Here is an 18094-nt window from a genome sequence, read left to right on the forward strand (position 1 = left end):
GAGAGAGAGAGAGAGAGAGAGAGAGAGAGAGAGAGAGAGAGACAGAGAGCGTGCTCGCGATTCTAGAAGGAAGATATAAGCGATACACAGCTGCGCGATAATGGCAACTATAATCAGCGATTCGAAGCGAAATGTGTCCCTTAATACGGCGGCACGTCGGCAAGCGAGCCTCTCGGAGTGTCTGACGCAGGCTGCCCTTACACAAGCTCGACTCAATTTGGCAAGTTAGTAACGCGGGTTGACCTACATCCTAACAGAACGATTTGAGCAACACTATCGATAGTTTTCGATTAAATTTACTTATAGCACTCGTCAAAATGGCCTTTAATTAAATTTGCTAAGTTTAATCGTTAATCGGACGACATTTGATTCCCTTCGCTCATGAACCATCAATTGTACAGTCTTTAATTTAATTAACTGAAGTCAATCGTCAATTAAATGGTCTTTAATTGAATTTGTTGAAATCAATTATAATCGAGCAATCTGTAACAGAATTTGTTAAAATCAATTATTAATCAAATAATTTTTAGTTGAATTCGTTAAAATCAATTGTCAATTGAACGGTCTTTAATTAAATTTAATTAAATGTTTAATTTATTAATTAAACCACTTTTAAATTGAATTCGCTCATACTAATTGTCAATTAAACATAATACTCTTATAAAAATTTAATACTGATAAGTGATAATTTGGCCAGTGATAATTACTGTCGTTCAATAATTTTATTACTCGTACGAGTAATAAAATTACTATTTATTACTGGCCAATTTATCACAGCCAGTGATAGTTTTCTATAAGGGTAATTAATTTAAAAAATAAACAATTACTCGCAACACTGTTTCTTTTTTATAGATTTATATATATTTTTATCTATGTACTTGTAAAATATTTATAATTCATAAGAGAGAGAGAAAGAAAGAGAGACAGATTTTTTTCTTTTTATTTTGCGAATATAGAAATTTATTTTGTTTGTATTACCGCACAGCTGTTAAATAAAATACACGGTGATTACTGTTATCAATTTTGCATGTTTACTTGTATGTTGAATAACTTTCTTACGTATTTACAGAGCGATCACCGGAGAAGAAGTCAGCTACATTACCTCATTCCGGCAGCAATGTCTCGTTGCCAAACGACAGAGCTACGCGACCGCTACCACCTCCACCGGAAAGACAATCTTATGTAGATAAGCCCTGGTTTCACAATGTCACAAGAGAGCAGGCGAATATTCTCATTAAAGAGCGTACGTATTACTCGATTTTGTTATAGATGTGAGTTGCAATATCGAAATATCATTGAGAAAACATCTATGTACAAATTTCTCAGTGGATCTATCATTAAAATTCAGTTACCACACTGTATTCAACATGTAGAAATTCAGAAAAGCTCAAATAATTTCGTACAATTGTTAATATGTATATTTTCAATGTATATATAAATGTATATTTTCAACAGATTTTTATAATAACCCACCGGATGGATATTTTCTTATGAGACCGTCCACGACGAACGTCGGCAATCCTTTAGCCTTGGTCTTTTGGTACAAGGACCGAATTTACAATGTTCCAGTTAGGAAGAGGAATGATAATAGGTATGCACTTTGCTTATCGAAAATGACCACTTTACTAAGTTCAGTTTACTATTTTTAGTCTGTATACTTTTGTATATCAATGAGTACTGGACTGTATTTCGATTTCGCGTGTTAATTTCTGTTAAATTCTGTTAAAAATATATGTCAATTACTAATTTAAACCAAATGATTGGACAAATATTTATAAGACCAATTTTGTGTGTGATTATTAAGATTAATATTATAAAGTATGAGTGCTGGTGAATAGGAAGGTGAAAAATTATTGGAATAACTTGCCAAATGTGCCAAGATACTTTTTGTTATTTTTCTACTAATTCTGTACAGTAAAATATTTGCTGATTTACTTGTTGAATTTAGGTACGCTCTGGGCTCCCCAAAAGTAAACGAGCAATCTTTCTCAACGATCGAGGAAATCGTGACATTTTATATGAAAGAAGAACTGGTACTATATACCAGCGGTATGCAGACAGGAAGCACAAAATTGACTGACACTCCACCAAAGTGATTTTAGTCCGCTATATAGGCTATAAGTATAAGTAAGATTTTCATTGACAATCTCGTTGCACATAAAATTCAAACGCGATATATAAGCACTGCTGAGCAAATTCTTATTGGATTCACGACGAGATAAATATCTCAAACTAGTTGCCTGACGAATAAACATTTAAGCGGTGCCTTCGTTACGCGAAGAATTGAGATGATGCTACCTTAAAGACGAGTTTAGTTCAGTCTACTTGTCTATAATTTGGATTGATAATTACGCGTGCCTTCGGTGATAATGACACAAGCTCGACTATTGAGCGACGGATCTCTCTTTTATTTCGCGAAATATATATATAATATATTTAATATATATGTCAACACATCTCTTATACTAACATAGAATATATATTTATGGCTCACTTAGGGCTAGTTGTTCCACTTCTTGATAAATTTACTGATGGTTAAATCATATATCTATCTTTGTCTCAATTGAAGGAAAAACAAAGACAGACTTTAACTATCAGTTAACTTACCAAGAAGTTGGAACAATTGGCCCTCATATGCGTGTCTAAGGGAATAATTTTATATGACATATTTGAATATTAAATATAAATATCGTATTCGTTATTTTATCAGTATTTTTTATATTTTGATACGCGTTGAACGTAAAGGTGTGTAGTTAATCTACGATATTGAAATGACTTATGTCGATCAATTCGCCTGTATACATGGGTTATCTCTGTTCTCTCTCAGAATGTCGTTTTTATAAGTGGCCTTTGGAACTAGAGTTCTTTGACAACATTAAGAAGAAGAAAAACCTCGTTTTTGAGAGATCAATATGATGTGACATGTATCAAGACTTGATTAAATTTTTCATAAGACATCTTTTCACTTTTTACACGCGCTCGTACATATATGCGTATTCGTGAATGAAATGCGCAATATTACATTGTTCTTATCGCATCGCGACGTCCATTTACGTTTCCCTCGGCGTCTCCTTTTCTACCCGCCGCCCATCACGATTCTGTTCGCGACTCAACTTTGTTAAGATGAATCATTCAATAGCATTTATATATCCGCATATTCGACAGTTATCTCACCGCCAACGTAAGCTCAGGCGATAAGGATAACGCTGATTAACTGGCGAATTGGTTAAACATTTTTAAGCCGTCGTTAAGTAGTTTTTGGTTGCGACGAATTCTTTCTGTGCGTTATGGGAGAATCCTCTGGACGATCGATCGTCGTAGATTAGTCGTCTGTGTTTGTGTACATCTATTATGCTACGGTCTTGGCACAATCATGCTACAGTCTCTTGATAACGCGATTACGTCATGCATATACGTGAACTTTGAGCTAGTTAGATAGAAATAAAATTGAATAATCTTTGCGTATGTACATTAATGCGTCATGAATCCGTCGATACGTCGATACGATAAAATTTGTAAGATAGTTTTTGTGAAACATTTCACGTTAACGTTACGGTTTTCGAACTGAAGAATACGATCTTTTTATCCCTTTGGTTTTTTTAAAGTTTCTTTTATAACAGTTTAACAATAACAGTTCTTTCTCAATCTCTTACAGAAAAGTAACGAAGACTGTCGATATATTTCGATATAATTAATAAGAAAAGATTGACTGCAGATTCGCATGTGCGCGCGCGGAGGAATTTGTTCGCAAAACCACTGCCACACGGATTGCAGTGTATAAATTCAGTGAATTTAAACTTTGAAGTGATTACATAATTATTCGTAGCGACTTAAGCGCGTCAACTGATGTAAAGAGTATCTTTCCACGCGCATAAATACCGAAGATCGAACATACGATTTTCAATTTGATTTGCGTGCAATCTCGAGACAAGTTTGAAAGCAGAGCAGCCCGCCATTGATCACGTGGGCCTAATCACGAGGGCAGCTTGATCACGGCAGTGGCGGGAGAAGAGGTAAGCTAGTTACTTTTCGTAGATGCGTCGCGTTGTGCGGGTTAGGCAGCGAAAGGTCGCGCGGGCAGGGGGCAGGCAGTGGATGACGACGGAATGAGCGGATTGTACGGCGGATTTGTGCACATCGGCGTGTTAACTGCTGGCAAGTGAGTCGCCAATTGAGCGGCTCGTACGATTTGATCACTTAAGAGACTCTTTTGTAGGCGCGTCTCGCGAATCCCGGGGGGGCGTTGGACTGCGAACGTCGAGGCGCGAGCGACCGACGGAGAAGGATGCTGTCGTGAATACCACGGTAAATAATCAACCAGGACGTTAGATAGTCCCGCGACCTGGCCTCCGGGCGAGAGGGAGAGGCGGGCCATCGACACGACGGATAAACGCGATAAAACAATGTTGTGAGTCACCGGAGCCGCTGGGAGCAATTCTCCGCGTCGCGCGCGAGGTGACGGGCGAGAGGAGAGAACGATGCCGCCTCTGCGTTAGATAAGACATACTAATCGCCCGCGAGACCGCCGCCCCAGGAGCAATGGACGATGAACAGCCGGCGAGGGAGGCCAACAAGATCTGCGGAGTTTGCGGCGACCGGGCGCTCGGCTACAACTTCAACGCGGTCTCCTGCGAGAGCTGCAAGGCCTTCTTCCGCAGGAACGCGTTAAAGAACAAGGTAAATCTGCAAGCTCTCGCTCCCGTCTGAATCCCGACATTTCACTGGTTGATTTGCTTCTCGAGGAATTTGAGAGGATAGTCTGGATGTGAAGGAGTCTCTGAACCTACATTGTGGTTCGTTGAATTCTTAGAGAAGCAAGTTGAGCCATCGTTGTGTTGAATTTTTGAGATATTTGCAATTAAATGATGAAGTTTTCTTAATAGTTTGGTAAAGTTGATCTTAATGTTTGGCAAGATTAAACTTGAGAAAATTCTTTGAGTATGCATTTAATTTCCTAACTTATCGTCTTACAGAGACATGTTATATATCATTGTTATGTTTTTCAATTATCTATAATTGATAACTTCATGCTTTTATTTGGAAAGATATCAGCTGAGAATCATTCGTTACTGTTACTATGAATAAAAAGTTGAAGACATTTCTTAATAAATGTGTTACACATGTAACATATTGGATAAGATGATGAGAAAATAATGAACTAAATGGAACATATATACACTTTGTTTTTAACTCTGAAAGTTTTCTTGCAGTTTGGCAAAATTGATCTCAATTTTAAAAGAAAATTATTCAAGCGTAGATTTAATTCCTTGACTTATTGTCTCACAGAGACATATTATATCATTGTTTCATTCTCAGAGACATATTACATCAATATTTTATTCTCTTCAATTATTTATGGCTGATTGGCAATTTCATACTTTTGTTCTCAGGGATATCAGCTGAGAATTATTCATGCAGTCACTATAAATACAAAATTAAAGATATTTCTTGATGAATGTGTTATATATGTAACTTATTTGATAAGACAATAAAGAAATAATGAGCTAGATGGAATATACTTTATTTTTAAAGTTCCCTTGCAAGGTTTGGCAAAGTTGATATTAATGTTAAGAAAATTGTTTAATTATAATTCTTTGACTTATCATCTCACAGAGACATTATATCATTGTTATGTTTCATTATCTTTAATTACCTATAGCTGATTTCATACTTTTATTTTGAGAGATTTCAACTGAGAATTATCCATTGTAATCACTTGAATACAAAGTTGAAGACACATTCTTAATGAATGTTTCACACATGTAACTTATCTGATAAAATGAATAAAGAAATAATGAGCTAGATGAGACATGCTTGTGCTATTGTTTGCTTTTGGGAGGCCAACGAGGAACATACATAAAAGTTGCAGCAAAGTTTAAAAGATTGAATTTGCATACTAAAATTTAGCATGCTGTTAAGAGAGCCAGATAAGATACTAGTGTTTTTGCATCTTAAGTTATTTCCGTCTATAGCGGCTACATAATATTACTTTAATTTATTCATGAGATTAATTGAAATCCAGGACGGAGTTAGCAATAAAGCGGATCTTTTGCATGAAATCTTTGGAATTCATTAGAGAATCACGAGTGAGAGTAATATTGCACAATCTATTCGCAGGACTTTCGGTGTCCCTTCACGGAGAACTGCACCATCACGCCCGTGACCAGACGCTTCTGCCAAAAATGCCGCCTGGACAAGTGTTTCAGTATCGGCATGCGCAAGGAGTACATCATGTCTGAGGAGGACAAGGTCCTGAAGCGCAAGAAGATCGAGAAGAACCGCGCCAAGAAAAGATCCCAGTCCGACAATGTCAAAGCATCGAAGATCAAGAAAGACTGCATGGATAGCACGTTCGAGGACACGTCGATGTCCGTCAATTCGGTAGCGTCCACAATGTCGGAGACGTACTTCTGGGAGTCCGATCGCAAGTACGCGGACTTGGACGGCAACAGGCAGAACGTGGTGGAAAGCATGAGTCCGGTGACGGCAGCCAGCGTGCCGAGTCCCTCCAGTCCACCTGAGAGCACGAATATCGCCGAGACGAAGACGCTGGACATGCTGAAGGAGGCTGCTCATGGCTCAAAGTCCAACTTCGTCAGGTACGGATAAATAGGATCAATATAATAATTACAACTATAATGTGTGTGTAATAATAGATATATAATTTAAATATAAGTAATAATCATATATATGTTTTTAAATCATATTAAAAAAGTTTATTTAAAAAAGTTATAATACATAGTAATAACTATATAATTGAAATACAAGTGATATGTAAAATATAAATAATGTAATCTATGTATATATGCAATAAGAGAACTTTAACTGGCAACTGATTTAATACGTCTTGGACGAGTGTATCTCCAGTGATGCACTGCCTGTCTTCAATTTACAATGTTAACGCATAATATTCTGTAATATTAATTTATAATGGTTTAGTATAATTATTTAGTAACCTATCAGAGATGACAAGTAGTCCGAAATCTGTTATTCCGCGAATATTTACCTTAATTTTTCTTTTTGGCATTTGATTATTTAATATGTTATATATATATATATATATATATATATATATATATATATATATATATATATATAATTCTTGATATAACACGAGCTATTCCAGCGTTACGTTACGTGTTTCGAATTGTGACCAATAAGATAAAGCCAGTTTCAGAACTGATCAAAGCCCGGGATAATTACGGATCTTTGCATTTGTCAAATTTAGTCGACCAAGTTTAAAATCTATCGTATATTTCGTGAATTGGCTGCGCCTTAAGTTTTGACCGTAGCAGACCACAACAGACGTTACGACGTCTATTATATATCTATACGTTTGACCATAACAGACGCAGAGTCAAAGGAAAGAAGAATTATCTCGTGATTGTCTATTTTCAGCCGTACGAGACTCGCCGACTTCAATGTGATGCCTCATAGCGTGGAAAAAGATAAGGATTCTCCCACGAGTTCAGGAAAGTACGAGCAGGACACGCTGGAGTTTAACTCCACGTTTGTCAATACTAACGGCGAGTCGCCGAAGTACAATTCTCAGTTCGAGGAGAACGCGTCTAGTTATTTCAAGTTCGAGCAAAGTCACGAGCCGAACTCCAACGCGTATGTCGTTCGCGTCTCGTTCACCGGCACGAGTCAGTCCGACTCGAGCTTAACGTCGCAGTCTATCAAGGAAGAGGCGACGATATGTCAGAAGTCCAAAGAAACGTGTTCGAGCGGGAACAATCTGGTCGCCAAGTTCAAGCAAGATCCTGAATTGCTCTCCAAGTTCATCAGCAATCCGAACTTGGTCGCGAAGATATTCCAAGACCAGCGAGTGATCATGAAGATCATGATGGACCCCGATTTGGCCACGTGCTTCGCGGCAGACCCGCATATCACGCAGTTCTTAAAGGAAAACGGCGCGATCGATGCAACCGACGAGCGCACTGACGAGTGTAACGTCGAAATGGTACAGCAATCGGAAACCCCGAAAAGTGACAGTATCTCGAGTAGCAGCGGTACCACGACTAGGCTGAAATTCAAAGGTAATCATGTGGAAAATCCAATCCTGACGGATTTAATCACGAATCGCAACGCGGAAGAGTGTAAGAATCAAAACTCGGAGTCCGTTACCAGCGCAGATTGGAGTAAAAATCCAGCCGATGTCACTAGGGATGTTCTTCAGGATGTTCAGAGGTAATGAGCAACCCGACTGTTTATGTACAGAATGAATCGCCCAATATTGGATTCTAAACTATTTCCTTTTTTTTAATAGAGGAAAACGTGTAAGAAATAAATCACACAATTGATTACATTGTCCTCCGATATAAAAAACAACAGAGGCATTTCAAAATTTAATATTAGCTGACTCACACCTTATATACTTTGTGCAGTTACACATACGCTCTTTGTCTAATTGCACATAAATATATTTTACGTGATAATCCTTTATACGCTAGTGTCATTTCTTAATGAAGGGCTATTCGAACTTGGTATTGAAACTAGGTCGTTTGTTTCAGGATACCGATTGCTGCTAACTCCATCGAGTCCATTCTGTGTGAGGCTATCAAGTTAGAATATTCAGCGTTTTCTAGTCTTGGCGTGAATCAAAGCAGTAGGGAATTAAATGACGCCGAGAGAGCGAAATTAAATGAGCTGATAGTTGCCAATAAAGCATTGTTAGCTCCGTTAGATGACGACATAACGAATTTAGTCGGCGACGAGTGCAAATTCAAGGTATTGTTGCTAAGATTTTACGTTCGATATATAAAAAATATATGTAATAAATAATTGCGACAAACTCCATGCAATGAACATTAAATTTTTTTTAAGAACATTAACATACAACGAATAATGAACGCGAATGGCAACGATGGATATCTGTTTCCAGAATAATTTCGGACAATCCGACCCAATGCTGTTGGACGTTATAAATTTGACGGCTATAGCAATTCGACGGCTGATAAAAATGGCGAAGAAGATAAACGCCTTCAAAAATATGTGTCAAGAGGATCAGTTGGCTCTGCTGAAAGGCGGTTGCACGGAGATGATGATCCTAAGATCGGCTATCAATTACGATCCGGACAAAGACATGTGGAAGATACCCCACAGCCAAGAGAGCATGTCGAATATTAAGGTCGACGTTCTGAAGGAAGCGAAGGGAAATCTATACGCGGAGCATGCGAGATTCGTCCGGACGTTCGATCCACGATGGAGAGACGAAAACATCATTTTAATTTTAAGCGCAATCGCATTGTTCACGCCCGATAGGCCGAGAGTCGTGCATGGCGACGTTATTAAATTGGAGCAAGTAAGTGAAATTTTCTGCGGCACAACAATTGCAACGATCTTGATATACTTTGCGACAAATCTACTTGATAGTTCGAACCAAATAAGAGTTGGTGATTAATTTGTATCATCAGGCATTTATTTTACATTTTTTAAGAATTTTTGCGGGTAGTTTTTTTCCGAGCTGTATTCTCATGTTGATGCATTTCTTTCTTCTAGAATTCGTACTATTATCTCCTCAGACGATATCTGGAGAGCGTTTATCCTGGTTGCGAGGCCAGGTCCACATTTCTCAAGTTAATACAGAAGATTTCCGAATTGCACAAACTCAACGATGAAGTCGTGGGAGTTTACTTGAACGTCAATCCATCGAGCGTAGAGCCGTTGCTTATCGAAATATTCGACTTGAAGCACTAATCAGCCGGTAAAGTGTCATGTCAGTTTCGATTTTCTGTTTATGTATATTTTAATTCAAACTATAGAACTAGGAAACTCGCATTACCGCCGGAACATATTCTTGGGAATATCCTAAAAAGAAAAACAGAAACGATATCAAAGGACTCGTTAGCTGATTCCAATATTTATGAGAGATATGATCATTGTAAGTTCTCTGCATTGCCTCACTTGTATAAACGATATAATTTGTAACAATACGATTTTAAATCTCTTCGAGCGATAGAACGAAAAATATGTGTGTAGAACGTAGTTAATTAGTTTGGTGTGAGACAAGAGGCCAATTACACACGGACATGTGAGCGAGACGCTCACGCGAGTCACACGTGAAAGCGATATATCGATGTTTATCAGAATTTAATACCTCTCACTCTGAAACGAAACGCATTTATGCACGCGCGATATCTTTCGTCGGAATAAACAATGTCGATTAAAGCAGAATGCGCGCGCTCTGATACGCGGTTTAAGAATTATTAACAGGAGTAGCAATATTTAGCTTCGCAATAAGCACATGCTATATCGTTACATATTTTGTGGAGTATCTTTTGAGCTCTATATCATTCTCATTGCGTATCCAAAGTAAACGTACGCGTACAACGACAGCGCAATGATTCCTAGATGGCTGTTCCAACCATGTTTCTCCCCCAGAGAGATAGAGATATATATATTTTTTTTAATACTTCGGAGAATCGTCAAACTTTACATCTTAAGCAAGCGTGTTATTTATATAACAAGGCCTGCGTTTACAAAATCAAGAATCTGCCGACTATAATCCGATCGGACGTATAGTGATATGGTACTATAACGTAATATAGTACTGTATTCCACACTTTTATTATTATGGATTACATATAGAGATATATGTTGTTAAAGAAATTCGTGCTTCGAAAGAATGTATTTTGAAGAAGCAAGATTTTAATGCAAATTTTACGACATAAAATTACGATAATTTAGCTTTAACCAGAGTATATATGTAAATAAATGCAAGAAGGGATATACTTGTACGAGTGTACGTGTTGTTGTTACAATGTACACGATAAATTGTGATATACCCGGACATAAATATATTTTTCAAAAGGATGTTGCACATAACTACATCGATAAGTTCCTCGCGGCGTAGATAAGGCCTTTCTACTACCGTATATTTATTTAATTTATGGCAATGAGATAAGTGTTCATGTGTCTCACTTACTGGGATATGATACGTCCTCGAGTTTGTTAATCATCTGTGTTCATTATTTCTTGTCGGTAGAAGGCCGAGAATGTACAAAATGATGAGCACTATTACGGTGGTAGAGGCTACGAAGAATATCAAATTGAGGAAAGATATGAATAAATAAAAGAAAACTTTAAGAACGGAGAACAAAGCCCATGATATCCAGCCCAAAGTTATATCCCAGATTGCTTTCAGTCCCATTCTCTCACCATTGTGAATTTTGATACATATTACGAAGAGGAAACAAATTTCACATAACGATCATGATGCAAAGAGGTTCGCACTTTTTTTATTCCTTTGTATGTAGCAACTGTCACACGCATACATATAAAGATCGTTTCTGTATCAGTATATATCTCGTAATGTAAACATTATGAATAGATCATCGAGAATGATTGATACAATCTGCGAAATCAAGAACTTCAATTGATTGCTTCCGACGATTCTGACATCGTCAAAAACGTGAAGCACAGAGTCGACATGTCTAAACATCTGAAATAATATACTAATTTATTATTTAAGAAAATGCAAATTCATACACATTATTCCTCATTTGTACGTATTCGATTTTATTATATTGCTCTCAGTTTCGTACAAATTTATGTACATATTAAATCGACACGTTTTTATAAACCTTTAATTTTTACAGTGTGATCATATCTTTATCGTTACATTTCACGAATTTATACAGTATGTTATATACATGTTTAAACATGTTTAAACATGTTCTTTTTGTGTTTCACGTTCGTAATACAACTCACAACACAGTTTTTTTTTTGTTCACTCATTTATCATGTTTTTTGCCCATTTTCGCGAACGTCAACGGCCGTGTCGCAAATGGCGGTATTGTTTCCTAATTCTACGACGACGGGCTTTGCCGTCTGTGTGTCTGGATAAAGCTCGCGCTTATAGTGGAAGAAAGTCTCGACATTGCTGTCGTATGGCTTCACGAACGGGCAATTAATTTTTTCCGCAGCCAAATAGCAAGCCCCAAGCGCTGACGTAGTCGTCAACTGAAGAAGACTCAGCTCGTTCACGATGCATTTGTCGTGAATTTCGCCTACGAATCCTTTCTCCATGAATTTCCATGATTGCCACACAGATCCTACACAGATCACCTTTAAGCCACCCGGAGCCAGTTTGAGATCCTGAAAGAGGTAAGCACAATTTTGTTATATTGCTATCTAAGATAAATGTTAGTAATGTGTTAGTAGATTCAAGCAGCATATCAACTGTGTGTCCACACATTAAATTATAAATTCTACAAGCAGAATCTGTTGGCGGAAATCTCGAATGGGGTTTGCCAATATACTCTATTTAAATGTACTTAAATTATAATTTAACATTATAAATCCTATTTGGTTTCTATCTCCAATTTGCTGTCCAATTTGTTCCAAATTTTTTTCAATTTTTTCTGTTAACAGATTCTGTTATATTTTCGCTGGTTATCGAAAAAATTTATAGCAGATATTTTGCTGTGTCTCAACAGATTTGGCTGTCCGGAAAAGTAACAAAGTGATATATATCGTATTATGATGACGTTACAATATGAAAGATAATAAATTACAAAGCAATTTGATCTCTAATTCAACCGGAATTGCTTGCAGGTCGGTAAATTTATCGCAAGTAAATCTAATTGATTTATTGCTATTGAGATAAGAACACTGACATTGTGCGCTTTCTTCGAGACTGCTATGATGTGCCTCGCCAAAACTTGTCCAGCTTCTTTGAAGACTCTCAGACAGAGTGGATCGCCTTTTTCGCAGCCGATCGCCACTTCCTTAGTGAAACCCGCGATGATGCTCTTGTCGAACTTCGCATAGAGGTATGCCAATATGCCATTTCTGTCAGTCACGTCGAAGTAATTTCTCATCGCTGGCCAGATGTAGCTTATGGGCTCTGGCGCTTCCACAAAATCGTCAATGTCATCGAAGACGTATTTGCAAGCGCGATGGGCGATCCAATAAGCTGGAAAAATTAACAAGAGAAAACAGTTCGGGATTTGTTTACAATACGTATGTAAATCTAGCTCAAACGAATCTAATTTTCTAGGAAATTAGGAATTATTCTAGAAAATTGATCTATGATAAAATAAAAAAAAATGTACGACTGATATAAATATATATATATAACTCTTAAGCCATCTCTAAACCAGCAAATAATAATTTCGCACTATTGTCGCGAGATATCTAATAATTCTTGCAATGGAGATTTATTATGGGAACAATGAGAGAGGGTGAGAGAAACTAAATACACAAAGTGCTGATAAGAGATAAACCGATATGAGTCAGAATCATAAATGATAGTGCATAACTAAAAAAGAAAAAAATACTGAATTTAAATGATTCCAATCGAAATCATAATAAAATGATATTCCGTCCATAGATTCTATCTTATTCGAAGTTAAATTAAATTCAAAGAGCTGAATCGTTAGTTAGAAGAAACTCGTAAGTTTCAATGCCGATTTTCTACTCATGTGTGTTCTTTTACATTAGAAAATTTATACCTCCACCCTCGTCGCCCATCATGTGTCCCCATCCGCCGCAACCATGAGTCTTCCCATCGGGATTGATCAACAGAGCGTTGCTGCCAGTTCCAGCGATCAGTACGATCCCGCTGGACTCTAAGCCGGTCCTAAGGCTGCCGAGAGTATCCGAACTGATCACATAATCTCTGGCGGAATGTGGATATGATTGCAACAGAGTCTGCACGAGCTGACGGTTAGTGGTTTCCTCCTCGCAGCCGCTTAAACAGAGTCCCTGTCGACGAAAGCATCATATATCTCCGCGGAGTACTTCATGCAAAAGTATACGTGATTTATTCTCCATCGGGGTCTTACACATACGCGTTTAACTCGCGAATTGTGCATAATTATAACATTTGATTAAGTACTCACTACGCAATCCAGAGGAACGGATTTTGGTATATTCAGCTGTTCTTTCCCCTTCTCTATCATCGTGCTGAGTCTGGCGGCCGCTTCATTTATCCCGATCGCCTAGGTATCGCATGGAAGCAAACATATTCCTTTTTATTATTATCGTTATCCCGTTATCTATTTTATATGCCTTCATTAGCTTTCTTCGCGATCGATAAAACGACTTTCCGTAGTTATTCGAGTCGCGTATTTCAACCGAGAAACCGCCGTAAATTTTCAGTTTTATCCAAATTTGACCGAAGGACGATAAATCTTGAAGTGTATCGCAAAATTCTCGAATACTCGAATATAAATAATAATAATATACGCTTCGCAAATACGCGGCTCACTCGTGTAATTTCATTCATTTAATCACCCAGTGATTAGTGTGTGGCCCTTTGACTTCCGTTAGTCGCGTACCATTCCCGTCGAGTATCACGAGTGTAGAATGTGTTGCGCCTCTGGAAAAAAAGCAGAAAAACGAAGAATTAATCAATTGACGTTTAGGGGAGGTCATACTTGTAAATGTTACTGACAAAATATTCACTTCTCTTTTTCCTGTAAAGTTTACGCCGTATGTTGTTTGCATAAATACTTTTACACGATAAAAATACGTGCAGAAATAAATTGTAGCATTGCTCAATATGTGACAAAAACGACAAAAAATTTAAAAATTGGCATCCTGAGCTGTTGGTTAGCGTAAATGTTTGCTTGATACAGAAGTTTTATAAACTGTACATACAGTGAATGTAAAAAGTATTCATACACCTTTTTCAAGACAATCTCTGGTGTACGAATACTTTTTACATTCACTGTACAAAATGTGTGTTTACTCCGCTCAGGAAAAATGTAGTTATACTAGTGAGTTTAAAAATTTTAAAATATACGAAAAGTTTTCGGAGAATTTTCTGCTAAATATAGTAACACATAAGCAAAGAACATTTATATAAGATCTATATGTGCAAGAAATACGAGAAAGATAGTGTAATCGTGTTAGTGACGATCGCCTTTACTTTATTGATAATTTTAGATTTCACTTTATATCCCTTTACATTGATATGTATATCGTATTAAGATCATGGGATCATGTGGATGACCGGTCACAAGATAAAAGTTAAATCCGGTTAACGAGTGCTGATTGCAGTTATTATCAGCGACTAAGGAGCGTATATTCCGTTTCTCCCACTCATCCTCGTTCATCACGCGGGAATTACTAGATATTCCGCGGCGGGGTAATACAACATTACAAACGCCTAATATGATGAATTTAGAGAAATGTTCAAGCTAAAAAGCAGCGCCAATGATATTTCTTTTCGCTGTCACTCCTTCAGGCCCATCAATTTCCGCCTTGAGCGCGGCGCGTTATCGCAGAAAGAGATATCGGGATCTTGTAATCCGTCATTCGTAATTTTTCGATACGCTCCAGGAAGTAAAAATCAAAAGTGCTAGATTATTTCGTTGCGGTCTTTGACTATGCAGGCCGAAGCGTAATACGACGATAAGAAATTTCTTGCGGAACGCAGCACAACTTTCTTATTTTTCCTGTTTGTTATTTGACGTTGAAGACGAAATAGTAGTGGTTTGGAACTTGCGTAACAATGATTCGATAAGATAAATGCTAAAACAGTCAAAAGAATAAACGATTGCCTGTCTGAAGAATATAACAAGAAACGAGAAAGCATTCAACAAATTCGTGCAAACAGAGATTCACACTTCCGCGATAACGTTAAGACAAATTGTCCTTGGTCGTACGTGCAATTAATTGCGCGCATACCGAACTCGTGAAAGGTAACAAAGGTAGATCGAATTTATCGCTTTTTATTGATGAGTCATTTCGTAACAATACGCGGGATTACATAGATATTTCACAGAAACTAATATCTCGCATTTTAAATATTTGCTATTTTCCTAAGTCGCTTTATCTGGTACTTTCATGTGAGAAATTTCACTTCATATATATTTATTGTTGGGTCATTGTACGTCATAAGTATTAGTAGCGCGAGTGTACTTGTGCGAGATAACGCATCTATTTTAAACATGATAATAGATTCACTTGTGAAACGCGCGAGTCTCTTGTTCTTCTTTTTTGTCGTCGCTTGGTTTACGGAGAGAGAAGAGCTAAGATCCGTATTAATACTATATTAATACACTGAAAAAAAAAATTTAAAAACTTATTTGTGGAATATATTATTTATTTCTGTGAAATAAAGTTTAATTCTGTGATTAAACTTTATATCCCACAAATCAATTTTCAACTATTTTTTTTTCAGTGTAGTCGTTACTTGAAACGCCTCAGGTAAGATACGCAAATTCAATTTTTGAGTTAGATATGAGTATTTCATATGAATCGTGATTACAGACCCTAACAGCACAAGATCTTCTAGGGATGACCTGAAAACATTCCTAGGTAGAGACATCCTTAGAACATCCTCAGGATATCCTCTGAATGTCTATACTGTTAGTGGATGTCGCATATATTACACGATTCAAGTAAAGAACTGAATTCTAACTCTAAATTTAGATCTGAATATCTCACATGGGACAAGTTTCAAATAACGACTATTAACACGGACCTATATCGAAATTGTTTTGTATTTTCAGACAATTGAGGCCGAACACAGATAATTGGCAAACAACTCACCCCTCTATACCGCCGATCCTGATGTCCTCGGAGAATTTCGGCTCGTCTGACGCGGGTGTTACTTCTGCCTGCGCCGATTCCACGGAGTCGGTCATCTTCGTCTGCTGCCTCAAATCCCTGCGGAGCTGAAACTCATCCACCGCTGTCTCGGCCTGCTTCCTCGCACCCTTCACCTTCTTGCCTTTCTTCTTACCTGCCATTTTTGCAGAATTGTCTTATCAGATTCTGAGACGGTGATTCACCCCTGAACGCTGTCGACGCTGACGTTTCACGAGGATTCGACAGGATCTGGATGAGGGATGCGACAATGTGGAATACTGTGGAACGGTGCACGTACAAAACTGGGATCACAGTACAAGTACAAAGTTATACACATAAAAAATCCATCCCTTCTATTACGAGTTGGAGCATTTCGCATGTGAACTATCGCGAAACGCTGTCAGACACGATTTGCGGATAGTGCGATATTTTCGGATAACACACTTAGTCATCGATAAACGATCTCGTCCGTGCTTTCGCATTATAAACGTCAGGACGATGCTTATCTGAACGAAATATAGATCGTTCACAGAGAGAAATACAGCGGACCTCTCATAGCAGAGTTATTGGATTTCACGATAGTGAAATCGACGAAATAGTGAAAGCGACTTGTACGAGTAATAACACAGAAAGCTCGCATAATTTTCGCCATTCGGGAATCGTGTGTACTTAGCTCCCTTACAATATTTCGCTCGGCAACTGCGAGCAGTAATTGCGGTGATTATGCACAGCATGCTTTCAGACGGGATGCCTGTTTTTTTCAGTCGAACTAGTCCGGTTTTTCTGTTTTTTTTTGTTTAGTTTTCTTTCTTGAGCCCGTGATAACAATAATCCATCCGTGATAACACCGTGTATGAATCGGTCCTTCGGCACGCGCCCGTGATCCGTGTGTACACACGAGCGCTGTGTTAAGTGGTTAGTTCCGCGCGCGCGCTTGGACTAATGGAATAAAGATGAAATTATATATAATAAAAAATATAAAGAAAAGAATGTGTGTGTGTGATAAAAAAAAATATATATCTATACAGGATGTTTGATTTGTATTCGGCTAATAGATGTGCATCGCTGCTCAGAAACAGCCCAGGTAGCACAGAGAATTAAAAAAAAATTCAGTCGTATGTCACCAATTCTGAATTCATTTTTAGATACAAAAAGAATTCTTTTCACTGAACTCTGAAGAATTCTTTTTGCATCTGACAATGAATTCAGAACTGATGACATATGACTGAATTCTTTTTGAATTCTTTTTTAATTCTCAGTGCTATCTGGGAGTCGCTTTTCAGCAGTTTCGCGTTGAAGAACTCGCCCCACAATGTCACGAGTACTAATGCGCTAATCTTTAATTGATATCTCGGAATTTCACGTGATTGTTTGCAAACTGCCAGAGGTTTTCATGCTCAGGTGAATACTCTACTTGCCTGCACACGTGGTATTGGTATTGCGTACTTGCGCAAACATCCTGTACATATATATATATATATATATATATATATATATATATATATATATATATATATATATATATATATATATGTGTGTGTGTGTGTGT

At 37.6% G+C, this 18094-nt stretch overlaps 3 protein-coding genes across 8 annotated transcripts in view; 2 read left to right on the forward strand and 1 right to left on the reverse strand.

Annotated features, from left to right (window-relative positions):
- Nucleotides 1-2957, forward strand: part of LOC116846034 (lymphocyte cytosolic protein 2-like) — a 13165-nt gene extending 10208 nt beyond the window's left edge. For all 3 annotated transcript variants that reach the window (XM_032819355.1, XM_032819357.1, XM_032819356.1), the window contains 3 exons: nt 1070-1243; nt 1456-1591; nt 1949-2957. In XM_032819355.1, the coding sequence (XP_032675246.1) occupies nt 1070-1243; nt 1456-1591; nt 1949-2096 (458 nt within the window). In that variant the 3' untranslated portion in view covers nt 2097-2957. The remainder of the gene's footprint in view (nt 1-1069; nt 1244-1455; nt 1592-1948) is intronic.
- A 1001-nt stretch (nt 2958-3958) lies between these two features.
- On the forward strand, nt 3959-11088 carry LOC116846033 (nuclear hormone receptor HR96). 2 transcript variants are annotated; one of them, XM_032819354.1, is made up of 7 exons: nt 3959-4159; nt 4203-4677; nt 6118-6599; nt 7399-8190; nt 8514-8730; nt 8885-9304; nt 9502-11088. In XM_032819354.1, the coding sequence occupies exons 2-7, from the start codon at nt 4540-4542 to the stop codon at nt 9697-9699; spliced, it is 2247 nt and encodes a 748-aa protein (XP_032675245.1). In that variant the 5' UTR covers nt 3959-4159; nt 4203-4539; the 3' UTR covers nt 9700-11088. The 2 variants fall into 2 exon arrangements, with proteins under 2 accessions (XP_032675245.1, XP_032675243.1); XM_032819352.1 differs by having other exon boundaries at nt 4217-4677.
- A 408-nt stretch (nt 11089-11496) lies between these two features.
- The window catches only part of LOC116846035 (N-acetyl-D-glucosamine kinase), a 7341-nt gene continuing 743 nt past the window's right edge, over nt 11497-18094 (reverse strand). The window contains exons 2-8 of one of the 3 annotated variants that reach the window (XM_032819359.1): nt 17228-17484; nt 16507-16699; nt 14242-14326; nt 13848-13946; nt 13458-13710; nt 12621-12919; nt 11497-12099 (exon numbers count right to left, since the gene is read on the reverse strand). In XM_032819359.1, coding sequence (XP_032675250.1) covers nt 11743-12099; nt 12621-12919; nt 13458-13710; nt 13848-13946; nt 14242-14326; nt 16507-16699; nt 17228-17279 — 1338 coding nt within the window. In that variant the 5' untranslated portion in view covers nt 17280-17484 and the 3' untranslated portion in view covers nt 11497-11742. Of the gene's footprint in view, nt 12100-12620; nt 12920-13457; nt 13711-13847; nt 13947-14241; nt 14327-16506; nt 16704-17227; nt 17485-18094 lie in introns of all 3 variants that reach the window. The other 2 variants (XM_032819358.1, XM_032819360.1) reach the window with 2 other exon arrangements.

The sequence above is a fragment of the Odontomachus brunneus genome, unplaced genomic scaffold, assembly GCF_010583005.1.
Source record: "Odontomachus brunneus isolate Ranch 3 - 2012 unplaced genomic scaffold, Obru_v1 Obru_scaffold_060, whole genome shotgun sequence".
Taxonomy (NCBI): domain Eukaryota; kingdom Metazoa; phylum Arthropoda; class Insecta; order Hymenoptera; family Formicidae; genus Odontomachus; species Odontomachus brunneus.